This window comes from Trachypithecus francoisi, unplaced genomic scaffold (genome assembly GCF_009764315.1).
Source record: "Trachypithecus francoisi isolate TF-2019V2 unplaced genomic scaffold, Tfra_2.0 Lachesis_group14, whole genome shotgun sequence".
Classification (NCBI taxonomy): Eukaryota; Metazoa; Chordata; class Mammalia; order Primates; family Cercopithecidae; genus Trachypithecus; species Trachypithecus francoisi.
The window spans coordinates 57,504,099-57,524,899 of record NW_022681459.1 but is presented as its reverse complement, the minus strand read 5'-3'; the positions used below and the strand labels follow the sequence as shown (position 1 = coordinate 57,524,899).

Genomic DNA, 20,801 nt, shown 5'->3' with positions numbered 1-20,801 from the left:
GGCTCCCACTGTCTTCTATTCAGCCAGACCTTACAGGCATTTGCAAAAATGTCTTCTTCAACGCTTCTCCTCACTAATGTTTGATTTTGGAAAATATAGTTTTTTTATTTAAAATGTGATTTGTGTTTTTCTTTTCCAAATAATTATTTTAAAACTTTGTTTAAATTTATAATATGGTAAATATTGATGGATAAAACCTATATAAGCAAAAGCTCTTTGAGGCCCTCAGTGAGTTTGGATAGTGCAAGGGGACCCTGATACAAAATGTGTGAGAGCTGGCCTTGGCCTGTGAGCTCTGCAGTGCGGACTGCTGGATCCATGTGCAGATCCCAGGGCGTTGCAGGTCCATTTGGAGTAACTAATTCAACAAATGTGTACTGAGTACCTATCATGTGCCAGGCATTGTCATAGGTGCTAGTGCTATGGCCATGAACAAAACAGACAAAATCTACCTGCCTGCCTTGTGTTCTTGTCTAGCAGACACAGTGCTGTGGAGACAGACTGACTATGTATGTCAAAATTTCAATAAGATAAAACACACACACTAAGTAAAACCCCAGAAACAGCTGCAGCAAATATGACACACACCAGGTTAATATCTTTAATATATACCGAGCTCATAGAAATTTATCAGACCCCAGAAGATACAGCAAAGGACACTGACAATCCACAAAAGAGGAAATACAATTGCTTCACATGAAAGATGCTCAACCGTGCTAGAAATCAGTGAAATGCCAACTGAAACACAATGCTATGTTTTCATTATCAAATTAGCAAATATTTAGCCAGATGATAACTCCCAGTACGGGCAAGACGGACATGTTTATCCTTGCTGGTGGCAGTGTAAGGGGATACAAATGTTTCTGGAAACCATGTTGTCAATATGCAGTAAAAGCCTCAAAGGTTTTCATATTCGTCAGTTCAAGAATCCCGCCTCTGGGAGTCTACACTAAAAAAATAACTTGACATTGGGAAACAGCCTGTGCACAAATATTCATCAATTTATAAATGAAAAATCAGTAACAGCATTAGTGATCGGCAACTGGCACGATGGTCCATCTAGTCGATGGAGGAGTACACAGCCACTCCAAAATAAAGTATTTAGAAATCATAAGAGGAGATGCCCCCGATATGCTAAGTGAAAACAGCTGCATAGAACTGTATCATTACAGAAGACAGCAGCAAAACTATGTTAAAACAAAATGCAAGGAAACTATAGTTGGGGGGGAAAGCCTGAGAGACACCAAAGTGTGATGTTTTACTTCCTTCTTTCCTCTACTTGCAAAAATTTATCTAACATGTGGTTTACATGGATAATGAGAAGACCTAGTAGGTTTGGTGCTTGTGTATGCAAAGGCATGAGGCACACGGAAGTGAGGAGCTGGGTTTCCTCCCATCTCTACCCCATCTGTGCTGTGCCCACTGCCACCCCACCGAACCTCAGGTCCCCAAGAGACCGTGACACGCGGGCTGTCTGTTCCACATGGAAGGCCATATTCCCCAATCTTCTCCCCTACTCTGGGGAGCTTCTCCCGTTGGCCCAACAGTCTGCTCTTGCTTCCCTTCCCCAGGAGACCCACCTTGTGCCTACCTCTCTAAGTCCCTAAACCAGTGCTCTCCAAGCAGAGATGCCATGAGCCCTACGGCTGTGGTTGCAGATGGAGGCGCCTGTGCTAGGACCTCTTCCCTCTTCCACCCAGAGCTCTGCCCCCAGTCGGTGGCTGCAGCACGGGCCCTTTCGTCCAGTCCCAGGGCTTGTTCCCTAAGTTAACCTCAGCACATGCCCAGCTCAACCCATGTCCCTTCATTCCCCTACAGGCTGGAACTGTCAGGGTGGTGCCCACCCAAGGCAGCTCTGTCTGCCATGACAACAGGAGCTGGTCCTGCCGCACTTTCTGGGTTTTGTTTTCCACTCCTCCTCACTGCTCAATACATACTTACCTGGGGCCAATGAAATAGGTCTTTGCTGTTTCCTAGAAGTCACCAAAATGTTTCAGGACATTAAGTTAGTCCCAGGGTCACATTATACTAGGCCATGGAGTCATCCCTTCACTAACTTCCATCTCCAGTGATGCCCTGGTATGCAATGAAGCTTACTTACCAGAGGGGTACCATGTGGACCAGAGAGCAGTCACAATACAGTCCAAAGATGTCAAAACCATGGAAAACAGAACTTTCCTTCACATGCGCTGTTGAACACTACTGCCTGTCCATTTTACCAATCAATACCTGTTCTCCTAAAATTTAGAGAAATCATAACCCCAAAATATGTACAAAGCACTCCCTTCCCCTACTTTGTTCTTCAGCCTGATCCCCGGTCACTGAGGTCTCCCTCTGGGGCTGCGCCTCATCCTCCTTAGCTGGAGACTACGGTATCTTCCACTAGAGCCACCACGGGGTCCTCACCTCTCCAATGTGGGCTTCTTCCAAGTTCAAGTTGAAGGGCAAGCCCCGACCCTCTCTCATCTGCTCCATGTTCCAAAGTGCAGGGAGCTATCAAGAAGGTCCTAAGTGCACACCAGCACTCCTCCCAAGCCCACACACATAAGCACCGAGAGAAAAAACACAAATCACCACGCCAAACGAAGGTGGGGCAGCTACTTGGATTGGGTGCCCATAGGCAGAGGACCCGGCTGCAGGTGTGGACAGGGAGGGTGGATGGTCTTTCCTAGGCAGTTCTGGGGTGTGGGGCAGCACAAGCCTGACACAGACATGGTATGGCTTTTAACAAGCCACTTGGGTAGAGCTAGGGCTGGCGACATGGCAGAGTTCCCATCCTGCTTCCATGCTGGGCTAGGCCACATGGAAACCTTCCAGATGCCTTTTCCCAGGTGCCACTGTACCCCTTCACTTGGGGGCACCTCTGCCTGGCAGGTACTAGTCTTACCAATACAGTTGCTGGAGACAGAACAGAACTGAGCACAAAGAGAAAGTAATCTGTACACCTCCCATTCATGGAATGGTGGTCCCACTGTGTCCTCCCTCCGTCCATGCTTAAAGAGCACCATGGTCCCACCTGAACAGCCTTGGCTGGAGTCCAGGGGAACCTAAAGCCTGTATTCAGGCAGTTGTTCAGCAGGGCAATTGGGCTAACAGAGTTGATGATGAGTGGGTGGCAGTAGTCTGCGGACCCCAGCAACCACTGAATGGCCTTGCCCTTGCAAGGCTGCGGTTCTTCAGAACGGCAGTCACTTTTCCCAGCATCATCAAAACTCTTAAGAAGCCAGGTCCAAGGACCCAACCTCTGGGGTCCCAAGACACATACATGTCTTTAGGTGGGTGCGGAGGTTGTCCTTCTGCAGTCAAGCCAGGACCCTTCAGACAGGGACAGATGAGCCCAGGATAAGAATCCCTACGGTCCAGGAGGTCATGTCAATACGGTTCATTTGGCATTGAAATATGGCGGAACAGCTCAGTCCAAAGGGCGTGGCCAAACTCGGCCACAAAATGATTTCCTGGTCACCCCCCTGTGAGGAAGGACCAGGTCCTTCAGAAGCAGGACATGCATGCCAGTGCTGCATTGTCACCACACTAAGACGACGACAGTCCACAGCTCTTTGCTTTTACGTATGCCACCAAGACCCTGGCTGGGCTGCCAGAGGCAGACACTCCCTGGCCTTAAGTGCTTAAGGACGTTTCCCAAAGGGAGTCTGTTTTCTCTTGGACAAAGGCAGCCCATCTGATTGCCCAGGCATGGGAAGGACATGCTACAAGGTGCCTTTGGAGACCCACAGATGGTGTGTGAGTAGCTGCAGGGCTGCAGTGAAGGCCACATGGCACCTGAATGGAGATGGGAACGGGTCTCAAGCTGGGCAAGGCTTGAGACAGTGACAGGGTGTAGAAGCAGGAGTGACTGAGCATCAGCCGATGTGGCACTGCCCATGGAGATTCTGGGCAGCAAAGGGAGTCACTGGTATCCACCCTCAGCCTGCTATGGCCCTCAGGTGTGGGTGTGCTGGAACCTGCAGCCTGATAGACTTGACCAGTGGCTGAGAGTCCACAATGACCTTATTTAGCAGGCAAGTTCCAGAGTCCCCAAACTTCTGGCTCGATCAGAACACCAGCAGCTGAAGCCAGGCATGAACAGAGATGCAACACGGGTCCTTCCCAGTGAGAGTAGTGGGGTCTTCCAAACTGCATACTCACGTGCAGAGTGGAATCTGGCCCCCGGAAATGGTATAACTACACTCCTAGCAGTCACCACTTGACCACTACAGCACGGATGAGGCCCTGCCTGCTGCACTGGGCCCTGGCAGGGCTGGCAGGCATCTTGGGTGGGAAGCCAGACTCCCTCTCCAGGTACACCCATCAAGCCACCAGCCTGGCCAAACTGGCATCTTTCTGTCCAGAGCTCATCAATAGGAACTGGGCAACAAGGTGGGGAGCCGCCAAGGGAGCTTGGAGAGGGCAGAGTAGAAGCCTCCATGAACCAAGTCAGGCTGGGAGGGGTCAGCCCTCGTGGTTTGTCAGCGTGCGGCAGAGTCCCTGTGCCTAAGCAGCAGAGCCCTAGTCATTGAAACAGCCCGGGATGCCAGCAAGAGGGAGGCGAGCATGCAGTGAGCGATAGGTACAAAACTAGCACATAAGAAGCAGCACAGCAAGGTGGGCAACCAGGGCGCCAGGAGGGATGGAAGGAAGATCTCCTTGGGGAACACGTCTGGAGAGGTAAGAAGGGAGGTCTTCAAACAGGGGCGATGCTGTCCTACGGGCATTTCTTCTACACAGCAAAGAGCGTATGCTACCTGGGTGGCTGCAGACGCTACCAAGTGGTGGCGGATTCTTAAAGATTCCGTGCTCGGGCAGGCAGGGCTGGCGCTGGACTAGTCCCGTTGGAAGCTGGATGCACTGGGCAAGGCCCCGTGCCCGCAGCGGCCAGCTGACGGCAGAGCATCTGCCTCTCTCGCACGGCCCTGTTAGAGGCAGAAGTCTTCCTGATTTGGGCGCGCCGCGCATGCCGGAGCGGAGACTTGTAGGTTCTCCGCAACTCTGCCAGGAACCCCTGATAGTTGTTGCGCAAGGGGCTGTCAGGTTGCATGTGGGGGATAGCCCACTTCTCCGCCTCCCCAGTCAGTCGAGACACAAGGAAGGCCACGCGCTCGGCCTCACCCGGGAAGCGAGAGGCCTGGAAGATCATGAATCTGTCCATCTGCATCAGGAACCCCGCCAACTGGCCTGGGTCCCCGGAAAAGGGCTCGGGCAGAGAGGTTGGAGGTGTGGTCATGGGTCGAGTCCCGTTTGAAGTAATTGCAGAGATGGGCGGGGTGATCTGCAGAGCCCCCGGGATCCGCGCCCTGGTGCGTAACAAGGTCAGCTCTGCCATCACGCTCTCCAGCATGTTGGTGAGATTGGCCTTCTCTGCCCGCAGGGTGGAGGCCTCCCGCCTCAGCGCTGAGTTGGTGAGGCGCAGGGAGGTCAGGGTGTCAATAACATCATCCATCTGGGCGTTCGGAGACGCTGCCGAGGCCGGGCTTTCCGCTTTGGACGTCTGCGGCTGCACCATGCTGGCTAGAGATCAGCCACGGACTGAGATCCGCGGGTGGGCCAAGGGGGTGTGGTGACCAGGTGGGCCCCTGTAGAAATGGGGGCAGCGTGGGGGTGCACAACGCGAGGGCGCTGCGAGACCCCCAAGCTGAGGGCCCGAGAGGGGCACGCGGTGCCAGGCGGGGGCAGGCCCTGGGGACTTCGGCCCCGGTCCCACGCGGCTCCTTTACTGCAGACTTCACGGGCTACGGAGCCGGACGGGCGGCTGGACCTCTCTGGGCCCTGGAGCATTAAGAAAAGATGTTTTTAAGGTTTCAATTGCGACTAGCAGGCAGGACGGTGAGAGGCGGCGTGGAGGGCCCGCGCGTGGGTGGCGAGGCTGCACAAAGCCCCGCGGCGCCCGCCCCGCGCCCGCCCTGGGGAGAACAAAGGGGGCTGCTCCTCCGCGGTCGCGGGCCTGGGGGCCACCACAGTGGCGGGGCCGGGCCGGGCAGTGGGCCGGGGGCGCGCGTACCTGGGGTCTCGCGGTTCCTCCGCGGCTCAGTCCGCCGCCGGCCGTGACCAAGATGGCCCGCGCGGGGGATGCGGCCAGGCCGATGAGTCACCGCGCGGCCCGCCGAGAACTGCTTCCCGGTCAGCGCAGCCTGGCGACAGCGCTGGCGATGGCGGCGGGCGGCCTCCAGCAGGTGCAGGGGCCGGGGCCGGGGCGGGGCCGGGGTCGCGGCAGAGGGCGGGTCACCGCGCGGCCTTTGTGCGGGCGGGGCCGGCGCGGCAGCCGCGGCGGGCGGGCTTCAGGCGGGCCCAGCTGGTTGCCATGGAGACCGCCTGCTCCCGCGCGTTCGGGATGGCTGTACCCCGCCTCCGGAAGTGACGCACAAAGTCCCCGCCCCTCCCCCAGTTCGGGACGCTGCAGCGAGTCCTCCCCAGCTGCCAGTTAGGGAAGACTGTAGTTGCTGAGGCGTCTTCATTAGGGCGGGTTCCTGGTGTTCTCTCAGCCATTCCTCCCAAGAGGGCTTGCAAGGCTCTTTTTGTGGTTGTCATTGGGGGTTTTTTTTGATAATTTACTGTTCTTCTTATTGTGATTTTTTTTTTGTCTTTTTTTTTTTGAGACGGAGTCTCGCTCTGTCGCCTAGCCTGGAGTGCAGTGGCGCGATCTCGGCTCACTGCAACCTCTGCCTCCCGGGTTCAAGCGATTCTTCTGCCTCAGCCACCCCAGTAGCTGGGATTACAGGCGTGTGCTGCCATGCCCGGCTAATTTTCGTATTTTTAGTAGAGACGGGGTTTCACCATGTTGCCCTGGTCGGTCTCGAACTCCTGACTTCAGGGGATCTGCCTGCCTTGGCCTCCCAAAGTTCTGGGATTACAGGCCTGAGCCACCGCATCAGACCCTTATTGTGATTTGAATATAAATTTAATGTAACAAATGATGTCAGAGAAGTAAAACTTTATACTACTCAGACTCCCTCCACCTAAAGATAGCAAATAGTAATACATATATATATATATAAAGTACATATATGTATATATGTGTGTGTGTATATATATATATTACTTTTTTTAAGTCAGGGTCTCACTTTGTTGCACAGGCTGGAGTGCAGTAGCACCATCATAGCTCCCTCCACCTGGAACCCTGTGCTCAAGTCATCCTCCCACCTCAGCCTCCCCAGTAGCTGGGACCACAGGAAGAGGCCAGCACACCCAGCTAAGCAAATAGTAATATTTCTGTAGTTCCATCCAGTCATTTTTCTATGATATGGTCTACAAAATATTAATTTTTATGAATATTTTGTAACCATAATAGCACATTGAATTTTGAGCATTTTCCTATTAAAGATAACTCAGAAGCATGATTTTCAGTTATTGCCTGTGGTCCATGGAAATCCTGTACCACAATGTATTTAGCCATACTCTTTTTGATAGATCCTCATCTTGTTACCATGCTAAAGTTTTATAAACTACACTTGTATATAAATCCCCACCACTTTCTCTGCTGGGTTCCCCAGGGTAAATACCAAGGAGTGAAGATACCTGGCTGATAAGGTTTGGCTGTGTCTCCACCCAAATCTCATCTTGAGTCCTAACTCCCACAGTTCCCACATTATGGGAGGAACCTGGTGGGAGGTGATTGAATTATGTAGGCAGGTCTTTCCTGTGCTCTTCTTGTGATAGTGAGTCTCAAGAGATCTGATGGTTTTAAAAAGGGAAGTTTCCCTGCACAAGTTCTCTCTTTGCCTGCTGCCATCCATATAAGACCTGACTTGCTCCTCCATGTCTTTCACCATCTGCCATGATTGTGAGCCTCCCCAGTCATGCAGAACTGTAAGTCCAATAAACCTCTTTCTTTTGTAAATGGCCCAGTCTCGGGTATGTTTTTATCAGCAGCGTGAAAACAGACTAATACACTGGCCAAAGGGTAAGAACTGTTTGATTCCGGGTCTGGATTTCCAGCTTGACCTAGGTGATCCTTCTGCATAGTCAGTTTCAAACTGGCATGGCTGGAGAGAAAAGATACTGAGAAATAAAAATAAACATTTAAGCCTCCCAATGAACTGAACAGATGCCTCTTGGCCAGGGGACCCCAGAGAAACCTGGGAAGCCGAGTTCCTGGCCATGATGGGCTGGGAGGTTGGACACACCTCATTAACTGCCCCCGCTCCATAACCGATAACCACCATTAGGCTTTTTCCCTGAGGGTTAAACAGAAACAAGCCCCTTTGAAAGACTTCAGCATTAATACCAACCAACCATCTGACACTGCCCCTCCCTTTTTGTGGCACACAACAACTGACCAGCATTCTTTCCTGGTAAGAGACCACCAGCCCTGGAGTGGTTCTGGCCAGGCTGTGGAGGATATGCAGTGAAAGCTTTTGTGTCCTCTGATTCACCTTTTGATGTGAAAGGGCTGCAAACTCCACCCTCAGATCATGCTAACACTGCCATTTTTTGTAGATGCTACCCATGAAGGGGCATGAAGCTCAGTTGCACATGTGCATATTTCTCTTCTCATAAATATTTATGACTCCTCCTGTAGCTTATTGAATATGTATATTTGGCCACTGTGTTCAACATAAATTCCTGTCTTACTCTTCCAACCCTTGAAGTGCCTGTTTATGGCTTCTGGCCAGAGGCTACACTTCCCAGCCTATTCAAATGGCCACTCTGCAGGATGAAACCTTTTACGAGAAATAAAACTCTCCTTTCCAGGTTTATGAACCTCGTCATTCTTCAGTTAACAATACCCAGCAAGGCCGGGCGTGGTGGCTCACGCCTGTAATCCCAGCATTTTGGGAGGCTGAGGCGGGCGGATCACAAGGTCAGGAGATCAAGACCACGGTGAAACCCCGTCTCTACTAAAAATACAAAAAATTAGCCGGGCGCGGTGGCGGGCGCCTGTAGTCCCAGCTACTAGGGAGGCTGAGGCAGGAGAATGGCGTGAACCCAGGAGGCGGAGCTTGCAGTGAGCCGAGATCGCACCACTGCACTCCAGCCTGGTGGACAGAGTGAGACTCCATTTCAAAAAAAAAAAACAGGCCGGGTGCGGTGGCTCAAGCCTGTAATCCCAGCACTTTGGGAGGCCGAGACGGGCGGATCACAAGGTCAGGAGATCAAGACCATCCTGGCTAACCCGGTGAAACCCCGTCTCTACTAAAAATACAAAAAAAACTAGCCGGGCGAGGTGGCGGGCGCCTGTAGTCCCAGCTACTCCGGAGGCTGAGGCAGGAGAATGGTGTGAACCCGGGAGGCGGAGCTTGCAGTGAGCTGAGATCCTGCCACTGCACTCCAGCCCGGGCGACAGAGCAAGACTCTGCCTCAAAAAAAAAAAAAAAAAAAAAACAATACCCAGCATGCCAGTCTTTTGAGGATGCAGTCTTCAAGGACACTGAAGCTGGGAACCACCTGCACTCCTTAGGCAGGCCTGGGACAGAGCTGGATTCACTCATACCTAGTTTCCACTCAAGAGAATTAGGGCATGAGGAGGTTGTTACTGTGCAAGTGGTCTTGCAGCCTGATGCACACAGAAGCCAATAAATATGGCACCAGCTTTTGAGAAAAGTAAAGCTTTATTGCAAAGCCAACCAGCAAGGAGAGAGGAGGTGGGCTCAAATCCATCTCCCTGATTTGAGGCATGGGGCAAGTTTTAAGGGATCAGGTGGCAAGAGAAAGTATTTAGGAAGCTGGCTTTCCAGGGTCTGATTGGAGGGCTTCAAATTTGACCACATGTGGTAATGTATGTTAAAGTAAATTTTAGCCCCAGACCTTCCAGGCCGATGGACCCCCTTGCTTGTGAATGAGTTTTGGTGTTCAAGTTCTGGTCATGTCCCAGTCTTCTTGGTTCTAAGGGGAGGAATCATTGATTCTGGGTGTTGTTAGAGGTCAAAGCTTTTGTTATGGCACATGCCCAGGCTACATGACTTGCAGTTTTGAGCTCTATTCTACGTAAAAGGCAGCTTGACATTTTGTTATCAACAGGGTAAGCTCAGTTTGGGCTGGTGCCACAACTACAGTATCAGAACTTGGAAAGGATACTTGTACCCCAGTGTGCCAAAGTGTGACCCCTTTGTGACCAGATGAAAACTTCTAGAGCATGAAGCAAGAAGGAAATAAGGAAGACTGTGTCCTTAAACTTCTTCCATGAGACCTTCCAAATCAGATGGGGGCAGGAGCTGTGTTAACCTTGACTGAAGTCAATGACTTCAAAAACAGAAATGAGCCTGCAGGCTTCTACCCCTCCAAGTTCTTCTAAATACACAGAGGAATGCCATCCACTCCTCGGAGCCCCTCCATCTGTCTCTCTGTCTCTGTAGGCCCCTGGATACTGTGCACATGAGTGAAGTGTCCGCCACAATTCCAAGTGTGGTTGGCACCATAAATCTTAAATTCCCAGGTCCATTGAATATAAGGTGCACCCCAATTTCAGAAATTATAAAACATTTAAAGAAATAAATAATTTGGCCGGGCACGGTGGCTCAAGCCTGTAATCCCAGCACTTCGGGAGGCCGAGACGGGCGGATCACAAGGTCAGGAGATCGAGACCATCCTGGCTAACACGGTGAAACCCCGTCTCTACTAAAAAATACAAAAAACTAGCCGGGCGAGGTGGCGGGCGCCTGTAGTCCCAGCTACTCAGGAGGCTGAGGCAGGAGAATGGTGTAAACCTGGGAGGCGGAGCTTGCAGTGAGCTGAGATCCAGCCAGTGCACTCCAGCCCGGGCGACAGAGGGAGACTCCGTCTCAAAAAAAAAAAAAAGAAAGAAAGAAATAATTTATCTGTATTTAACTTTATTTCCAAGGGGAAATTAGATGGCAGCCCATAAATTTAGAGCAAAATAAAAATTAATGGAATTTTTAAAATAAAAACAGGAGAAGAATATGTGACTGCTCATCCAGATGAAGCTATGATTCATGCCCTGAGGCGCCTGTCTGGGCTGTGAACACAGAACAATAAAATATGCAAAGAAACTATTGAAAGGATATAAGTGGACTGAAAAAGATAAACAAGATAAACTTCACAATGGTCCAGAAACACAAACTTCTGAGTATTGACATGGGCCTGCCGGGCTCTGGACCTGAGACATAATAGGGACCCAAGGCTGGGAACACAGCCAGGCTTCCTATTTGAAGCCAGGGGATGGGGGACAGAGGAGTCACCCCTATGTCAGGAAAATAGTCTGAAAAATTGGATTCAGTCATTTCATGGGGGTGGGATGTGACAGTTTATGTGAAAGTGTGGCCCTGGGGCAAAGGAGAACACAGATACAGTCTTATTAATCTCCTGCCCCCTGGTTTAACAAATAGACCAAGAGGGTCAGGATTCCAAACCACCAACAAAATATATATACACATATATACATATATACATATATGTATATATGTGTATGTGTGTATATATATAATATACATATATGTGTGTGTATATATAATATACATATATGTGTGTATATTATATATATGTTTCTTTACCACAGACCAGGCATCAAATGGAGCCACTCCAAACTGCTAGATGGGGGAAGGGAGTACCGAGAGAGAAAGAGAGACAAAGTCTTTCAACACAAAATGAGCCTGAGATTCAAAACTCTGAAGCCCATGAAGACATCTTATGCTAAGAATAATAGTAAAGAAAAATCAATAATTATAATGTGAATTAACTCCAGAGGAAATTAAAATAATAAACAGTCTAAAAAAAGACTTTAAAGTAAGTGTATTTGGGATGCTCAGTGAGAACAAGGAAGGAATAATATTTGTGAATAGAACAGAGTGGGGTCGGGTGCGGTGGCTCACACCTGTAATCCCAGCACTTTGGGAGGCCAAGGCGGGTGGATCACGAGGTCAGGAGATTGAGACCATCCTGGCCAACACGGTGAAACCCCGTCTCTACTAAAAATACAAAAAATTAGCCGGGCATGGTGGCGGGCACCTGTAGTCCCAGCTACTCAAGAGGCTGAGGCAGAAGAATGGCTTGAACCCGGGAGGCAGAGCTTGCGGTGAGCAGAGATCGCACCACTGTACTCCAGTATGGGCGACAGAGCAAGACTCTGTCTCAAAAAACTAACAACAAAAAAGGTATTTTTTCACAGGTACCTGATCTGGGTACAATATGGCTTTTTCTCCACACTCTGTTCTTAAAAAACTTTTATTTTTCAAAGAACATATTAAGAAAACCAAAAGACACCAACCCACAGAATGGAAGAAAATATTTGCAAACTATGTATCTGACGAGAGTCTAATATTCAGAGTGTATAAAGAACTCCTACAACTCAATAATAAAAAGGTATCCTAATAAAAATGAGCAAAGGAGTTGAATAGACATTTCTCTAAAGAAGATATATGAATGACCAATAAGCACATGAAAAAATGCTCAATATCATAAGCCATCAAGGAAATATAAATCAAAACCACAATAAGATGTCACTTCACCCCCCACCCCCATATTGCCATAACCTAAAAGACAGACAATAACAAATGTTGGTGAATATGTCAAAAAATTGGAAACCTCATGCATTGCTGGTGGGAATGTAAAATAGTGCAACTACTGTGGAACATAATTTGGCAATTCCTCAAAAAGTTAAACCACTCATAGGTGTATGCTTAGGTACATTGAAAACATATATCCATACAAAAATTTGTACAAAAATGTTCATACAAGCATTATTCCTAATAGCTTCCCCCTCCCACGAAAAGGCACCAACCCATATGTCCATCAGTTGATAAATGGACCAATAAAGTATGGTATCACCATACAATGGAATATTAGTAAGCTATAAAAGGAATAAAATATCGATACATACTAAAATATGAATGGACCTTGAAAGCATTGTGCTAAGTGAAAGAAGTCAAGAACAAAGCCACATATTGTATGATTTTTATTTATATAAAATGTCCAGAATAGGCAAATCCTTAGAGACAGAAAGTTGAGCAGTGATTGCCAGGGTCTGAGAAGAAGGAAGGAAGGAGAATGACTGCTAATGAGTATAGGGTTTCTTTTGAGTGATGAATTGTTCTGGAATTAATATTAATGGCTGCACAACATTGTGGCTATACTAAAAGCTACTAAGTTTATTTAAAATGTTATGGTATGTGGATTATATTTTTGAAAAAATTCAATGGCCATTTATGATCAAAACTCACATAAAAATGAGAATAAATGGGAACTTCCTCAACTTGATAGGAAGTATCTATAAATGCCCTATAACTGACATTATACTTAATGGCCAAAGACAAAGTGCTTCTCCCCTAAGATGGAAAACCAGGTAATGATGTCCACTCCCACTTTTCTCATTCAACATAGTACTGGCAGTTGTAGCCAATGCAATAAGGCAAGAAAAGGAAATAAAATATATACAGATTAAAAATAAGAAATAAACTGTCCCTATTTTCAGAGGCATAATTGTGTATGTAGAAAATCCCAAGGAATCTATACAACAAACAAACATGAAAACTTCCTACAACTAATAAGTTCAGCAAGGTTGCAGAATACAATATGGACATGCAAAAATCCATTGTATTTATATAAACTAGCAATGAACACATGTACAGAAAAGTTAAATATACAATACCATGGGCCGGGCACGGTGGCTCATGCCTGTAATCCCAGCACTTTGGAAGGCCGAGGCAGGTGGATCACCTGAAGTCAGGAGTTCAAGACCAGCCTGGCCAATATGGTGAAACCCCATCTCTACCAAAAATACAAAAATTAGCCAGGTATGGTGGCATTGCTTGAACCTGGGAGGTGGAGGTTGCAGTGAGTCAAGATCATGTTACTGCACTCCAGGCTGGGCAACAGTGAGACTATATCTAAAAAAAAAAAAAAAGGCCGGGCGTGGTGGCTCAAGCCTGTAATCCTAGCACTTTGGGAGGCCGAGACAGGCAGATCACGAGGTCAGGAGATTGAGACCATCCTGGCTAACACAGTGAAACCCCGTCTCTACTAAAAAGTACAAAAAAAAAAAAAAAAACTAGCTGGGCAACGTGGCAGGTGCCTGTAGTCCCAGCTACTCGGGAGGCTGAGGCAGGAGAATGGTGTAAACCCGGAAGGCGGAGCTTGCAGTGAGCTGAGATACGGCCACTGCACTCCAGCCTGGGTAGCAGAGCGAGACTCCGTCTCAAAAAAAAAAAAAAAAGCACAATATCATTTACAATAACTCAAAAAAACCACTCAGATGTAAATCTAACAAACTAGGTACAGGACTTACATGCAGAAAACAAACAAAAAAAAACTGATGAAAGCAATCAAAGAAGACCTAAATAGAGACACAGTGTGTCATGGACGGTGCTGTGGTTTGGATATGATTTGTTTGGCTCTGCCAAGTCTCCTGTTGAAATTTGATCCCGGTTTTGGAGTTGGGGCCTGATGTGAGGTGTTTGGGTCCCCGGGGGTGGATCCCTCATGAGTGGCTTGGTGCCATTCTCACAGTGGTGAGTTCCACTGTTACTTCCCACAAGGACTGGTTGTTATAAGAGCCTGATGTCTCTGTCCCCACTCTCTCTTGCTTTCCTTCTCACCATGTGATCTGCACATGCCAGCCCTTCTTCACCTTCCGCCAAGAGTGGAAGCAGCCTGCGACCCTCACCAGAAGCAAATGCTAGTGTCATGCTTCTTGTACAGCCTGCAGAACCATGAGCCAAACAAACCTTTTTACTTTATACACCACCCAGCCTCGGGTGTTCCTTTACAGCAACACAAACAGACTAAGACAGATGGGAAGAATCAACATAGTAAAAATGTCAGTGGGCCGAGCGAGGTGACTGACACCTGTAATCCCAGCATTTTGGGAGGCCAAGGCGGGTGGATCACTTGAGGTCAGGAGTTCAAGACCAGCCTGGCCAACATGGTGAAACCCCGCCTGTACTAAAAATACAAAAATTAGCCGGGCATGGTGGTGGGTGCCTGTAGTCCCAGTTACTCAGGAAGCTGAGCCAGGAGAATCGCTTGAATCCAGGAGGCAGAAGTTGCAGTGAGCCGAGATCATGCTGCTGCACTCCAGCCTGGGTGACAGAGTCAGACTCTGTCTCACACACACACACACACACACACACACACACACACACACACAGTATCCTCCAATCCTCCAAGTTGATGTGAAGGTTTAAAGTAACATCTGCCAAAGTCCAAGCAAAACTTTGTGTAGCTATAGAGAAGATTATCCTAATATGTATATGGAAAGGCAAAGGAAATGGAATAGGTAAAATGATTTTAAAAAAGAAAAATAAAATGGGAGGTATTAGTCTATCCAATTTCAAGACATTACGTAGCTACAATAATCAAGACTATGTTATGTTGATGGCGGGATTGACGCAAAGATCAATGAACTAGAAAACTCAGAAATAAACTCACACACATATGCCCAACTGATTTTTTACAAAGTTACAAAAGCAGTTCAATTAAAGGAAGACAGATTTTTCAATACATGGTGTTGGAGCAATTAAATATCCATAGGTTTAAAAAAGAAGAACTTCTGAGTCTCACATTTATAAAAGTTATCTCAAAATGGATCACAGACTTAAATGCAAAACATAAAGCTATAAAACTATATCTATAGGATAAATTACATATCTGGGATGAAATCTTTAGGATGTAGGGCTAGGCAAAGATTTTTAAGACTTTATATCAAAAGCAAGATCCATAAAAGGAAAAATTAATAAACTGGACTCTATCACAATTTAAAACTTCTGCTATGTGAAAGAGGATGAAAATACAAGCTAGACACTAAGAGAAAAATTTTTGCAAATCAGATGTCCCTAAAAGGACTAGTATCTAGAATGTATAAAGAACTCTCAAACTCCACAGTAAGGTAACAAACATCCAATTATAAAATGAGCAAAAGATGTTGAACTAGCATTTCACCAAAGAAGAGATACAAATGGCAAGTGAGCCCATGGAAAGGTAGTTAATGCCACTAGCCATTAGGAAAATGAAAATTAAAATCATAATGAAATATCACCATGCTCACCTAAGAATGGCTAAAATGAAAAATAGTGACAATTCCTAAAGCAGACAAAGATACAGAGAAAGTGGATACATTGCTAATGGGAATGCAAAGTGGTACAGCCACTCTGGAAAACAGTCTGGGAGTTTCTTAAAACAAAACAAAACAAAACACAAACAAACAAAAACTAAGCAGGCAACTACCATACAACTCAGCAATTGCACTCCTGGGCATTTATCCCAGAGAAACGGAAAATTATGTTCACACCAAAAACAGGACACAAATGTTTATAGCAACTACATGGCCCAAGCCTGCAAGCAACCTAGACATTAATGATTAGAAAAACTATGATATATCATTACCATGGAATACTACTCAACAAAAGAAGGAACAAACTTTTCATACAGGCAACAAATGAGATGAGTTTGTAGAGAATTATGCTGAGTGAAAAATGTCAATCCCAGCTGGGTGCAGTGGCTCATGCCTGTAATCCCAGCACTTTGGGAGGCTGAGGTGGGCAGATCACCTGAGGTCAGGAGTTCGAGACCAGCCAGGCCAACATGGCGAAACCCCGTCTCTACTAAAAATACAACAATTAGCCGGATATGATGGCACATGCCTGTAATCCCAGTTATTCGAGAGGCTGAGGCAGGAGAATCACTTGAACCCAGGAGACAGAGGTTGCAGTGAGCTGAAATCACGCCACTGCACTCCAGCCTGGGTGACAGAGCGAGACTCAGTCTCAATCAATCAATCAATCAATAAAATGCCAGTCCCAAAAGATATGATTCCCCTTTTTAAAATTTTAGATCCAGGATGCAAATGTACCTGTGTGTTACATGGATATATTGTATGTAACATTCTTGAAGTTACAAAATGACAGATTAGTGGTTGCCAGGGCTTAAGGAGGGGTTTGGGGCAGAGGAAAAGTGGGTGTGACTCTACAAGAGCAACAGGCAGCCTTTCTGGTGTCATGACTACATCAATGTCAAGATCCTGGCTGTGATATTGCACTATAATTTTGCAAGATGTAACAACCAGGGGAAATTGAGTAAAGGGTATGATGGATCTTCCTATATTATTTCTTAGCAACTGCATGTGAATCTACAATTATCTTGAAACAGAAAAAAAAGTTTAAAAAATAAAATGTGGCTGAGTATGATGGCTCACGCCTGTAATTCCAGCACTGTGGGAGGCTGAGGTGGGAGGATCACTTGAGCTCAGGAGTTTGAGACCAGCCTGGGCAACATAGGGAGACCCTGTCCCTACAAAAATTTAGAAAATTAGCTAGGTCCGGCAGCACATGCCAGTAGACACAGCTACTCAAGAGTCTGAGGTGGGAGGATCGTGTGAGCCCAGGAGGTCAAGGCTGCAGTGAGCTGTGATCATACCACTGCATTCCAGCCCTGTGGGCAATAGAGCAGGACCTCATCTAAAAACAAAAAAAAAAAAAAGAAAATAACTGCAGTAAATACTTAATAGAGAGTGTAAAATTTAGGCTGGACACAGCTAAATAAATCATGAATTAGAAGGAAGTACTGAATAACTCATCTAGAAGGCAGCAAAGAGGAAGATATTTTGAAAAATATGAAAAAGGTAAAACACTTGAAGGATAGAAAAGAACAAAGAAGGAAGAGAAACAATATCTGATAAGATAAAATAGCTGAAAACTTTTCCAGAACTGGAGAAAGATAGGAGTCCAATATTAAAGTGTCCACATTCATTAAATCCAGGCTGTATTAGTTAGTCATCGCTGTGTAACAAACTACCCCTATTTGTAATTTGTTAGGTCCCCATTTTTATTGCTATATTTTGAATGCAGAGCCAACAGGACTTGCTGATGGGCTGGATGTGAAGTGTGAGAAATAGCAAGGACTTATGGCTGCCCCCAGGTTCTATAAACGTGGAAGCATCAACTGAAGCAGCAACAAGGGTGAGAGAAATAGGCTTGGTGAAGAGAAGATCACAGATTGTTGAGCATGGAGTGGGAGCTAAACTATGAGGATGTAAAGGCATAAGAATGACACAATGGACTTTGGGGACTCAGGGGAAAAGAGTGGGGAGAGGATGAGGGATAAAAGACTACAAACTGGGTGCAGTGTATACTGCTTGGGTGACGGGTGCACCAAAATCCCACAAATCAACACTAAAGAACTTCCTCAGGTAACCAAACACCACCTGCTCCCCAATTACCTATGGAAATAACTTAATAAACAAATTCTCCCAATGGAATGATATCAGGCTGGCTCTGGAATATGGGATTCTGGAGTTCTGGAAAGAGGTCCTTTGGAGAATCATTAATAACTGGTATTTAAAGCCCAATCCTGTGATCACCTTGGCAGAGAGTGTAAACAGGAAAAAGAATAAGGCTGAAAATTGTGCAGGCCGTGGTTTAGAGGCCTAGGGGCTGAGGAGGAGCTACCAGAGATGTCAGCTGAGGAGTGGCCAATGGGGCAGATGAAAAACCAGGCAACTGCTGAGCCTCAGAAGCCAAGAAAAGGCTTCCAGGAGGAGATGGGGTGACCGATCATGTTAAGGTCTTAGGAAAGTTAGGGTTAACATTCAAGCTAGGATGCTTTTGAGAGCAAAACAAGCTGCTAGAGATAATTAAAATAATGCGTTTTCTGAAATATTATGTATTGCCTGACAAATTAGATTGTTGGCCAGGCACAGTGGCTCATGCCTGTAATCCCAGCACTTTGGGAGGTTGAGGCGCGCGGATCACAAGGTCAGGAGTTCGAGACCAGCCTGGTCAATATGGTGAAACTCCACCTCTACTAAAAATACAAAAACTAGCCAGGTGTGGTGGCGGGCACCTGTAGCCCCAGCTACTCGGGAGGCTGAGGCAGGAGAATCACTTGAACCCGAGAGGTGGAGGTTGCAGTGAGCCAAGATCGTGCCACTGCACTCCAGCCTGGGTGACAGAGCAAGATTCTATCTCAAAAAAACAAACAAACAAAATTAGATTGTTATAGTGGTGGACCTATAAATGCCACTGGCATTTTCCTAAAAACATTTTTTTCTTAAGTATGGTCTTACTATTCTTACTTCTTTGATAAAATCACTTAGAGTCTTACTCAAAGTTGCAGTATTTTGTTATAAATTACATCTGTGGACATTAATTAACTGTTCTCTGGAGACCATATTTTACTTGAGAAAATCCTCTTCCTATAGGTGCTGAGGTAATAGGTAAGCTCAGAAAAAACTCTACTAAATGGAGGATATTCTGAGTTTTTTTTTTTAATTGAAATGTGTAAATATTCCAGCTCAGATATCTCCATAGATTTAAATCATGCTGCTTCCATCCAGGGTAATTTTCATCAACAAATATTTTTATAAGCCAAAACTTATCCCCTCCCCTCTGGCAAAATTGATTATCCTTTCGAATGTTTAATCAAATTTAGATGCTGCAAAACAGTAGACCTTCTTGATTTCCTTCCATTCCAGTACTGAATATAAATTTTTCCAATGAAAACTAAGAATCTCATCAAAAGTTTCTTCCCCACATGTTGAGCTATTCCAAAAACAATTATGGGATTTAAAAATTATACCTCGTACACTATTGGAGCTCTCAGCATTTAATTTCTTCATCTCCTCCCTTGCTTTTATAGGAATGAATTTCAATGTTTCTCTATTGGCAAGGATTGTTTCTGATAATTATAATTCACTAGAGCTTCAAAGCTCAAAATTCTTGGCACTCGTTTATTGAACACATTGATTAAAGACTTCCAACAAATTCGAAAACAGTGCAACAAAAATTTAGAAGACTTATTTACAAAAAGTTGCGTCCCTCTCAAGGACATTAGGTTGATATACAAAGGGCTCCAACATCTTGAGGGTCTGATTAATGACTGCAGCAAAGACAGGATGCCTTGGAGGCTGAAGTCTATTTTGGTTCTCAGCATGAACTTTGTCACAATATTTTTTGTAGCCCAATTTCCAGAACTGTATATATAAAAATATTTGTAAGGCTAGGTGTGGTGGCTCATGCCTGTAAGCCCAGTATTTTGGGAGGCCCAGGCGTGCAGATCACCTGAGGTCAGGAGTTCAAGACCAGCCTGGCCAACATGGTGAAACTCCATCTCTACTAAAAATACAAAAATTAGCCGGGCATGGTGGCATGTGCCTGTAGTCCCAGCTACTCAGGAGGCTGAAGCAGAGAATTGCTTAAACCCAGGAGGCGGAGGTTGCAGTGAACCAAGATCATGCCATATGCCTAGTGGACAGAGCTAGACTCCATCTCAAAAAAAAAAAAAAAAAAAAATTGTAAATGTTTGTAACAGCTTCTACTGTTAAAATAGCAGATAAAATATCAGCGATGCTTTGACTGCAAATATGAATAACAGGTTCACCTCAACCAATGCCAAGTACACCTCTGCCCTACAGGTCTCCTAACGTGGTGAGAACATTGCTTGCTTTTGTTTTTTTTTTTGGTTTTTTTTTTTTGAGACGGAGTCTCGCTCTGTCGCCCGGGCTGGAGTGCAGTGGCCGGATCTCAGCTCACTGCAAGCCCCGCCTCCCGGGTTTACGCCATTCTCCTGCCTCAGCCTCCCGAGTAGCTGGGACTACAGGCGCCCGCCACCTCGCCCGGCTAGTTTTTTGTATTTTTTTTTTTTAGTAGAGACGGGGTTTCACCGTATTAGCCAGGATGGTCTCGATCTCCTGACCTCGTGATCCGCCCGTCTCGGCCTCCCAAAGTGCTGGTGCAGGTGCTCCTCCTCTACCTGGATTAAGTTTGTCTTTTGTTTTCCTTTTGAGCTTAGTTATTTTGTTATTCTAATATTCTCATCTTTCCTAAATTTTTATCTTCCTAATCTATCAATGGCTGAGAGAGGTATACTAAAACTTCCCCACATGATAGTGAATTTATCTCTCTGTAATTCTATCAGTTTTTGCT

At 46.4% G+C, this 20,801-nt stretch overlaps 1 protein-coding gene across 1 annotated transcript; it reads right to left on the bottom strand.

Moving 5' to 3' along the window:
- Positions 1 to 576: 576 nt before the first annotated feature.
- Positions 577 to 6,341, bottom strand: RTL6 (retrotransposon Gag like 6). Its single transcript, XM_033233652.1, has 2 exons — positions 5,996 to 6,341; positions 577 to 5,763 (listed from the first exon to the last, which is right to left on the bottom strand). The coding sequence occupies exon 2, from the start codon at positions 5,498 to 5,500 to the stop codon at positions 4,781 to 4,783; it is 720 nt and encodes a 239-aa protein (XP_033089543.1). The 5' UTR covers positions 5,501 to 5,763; positions 5,996 to 6,341; the 3' UTR covers positions 577 to 4,780.
- Positions 6,342 to 20,801: the final 14,460 nt, after the last annotated feature.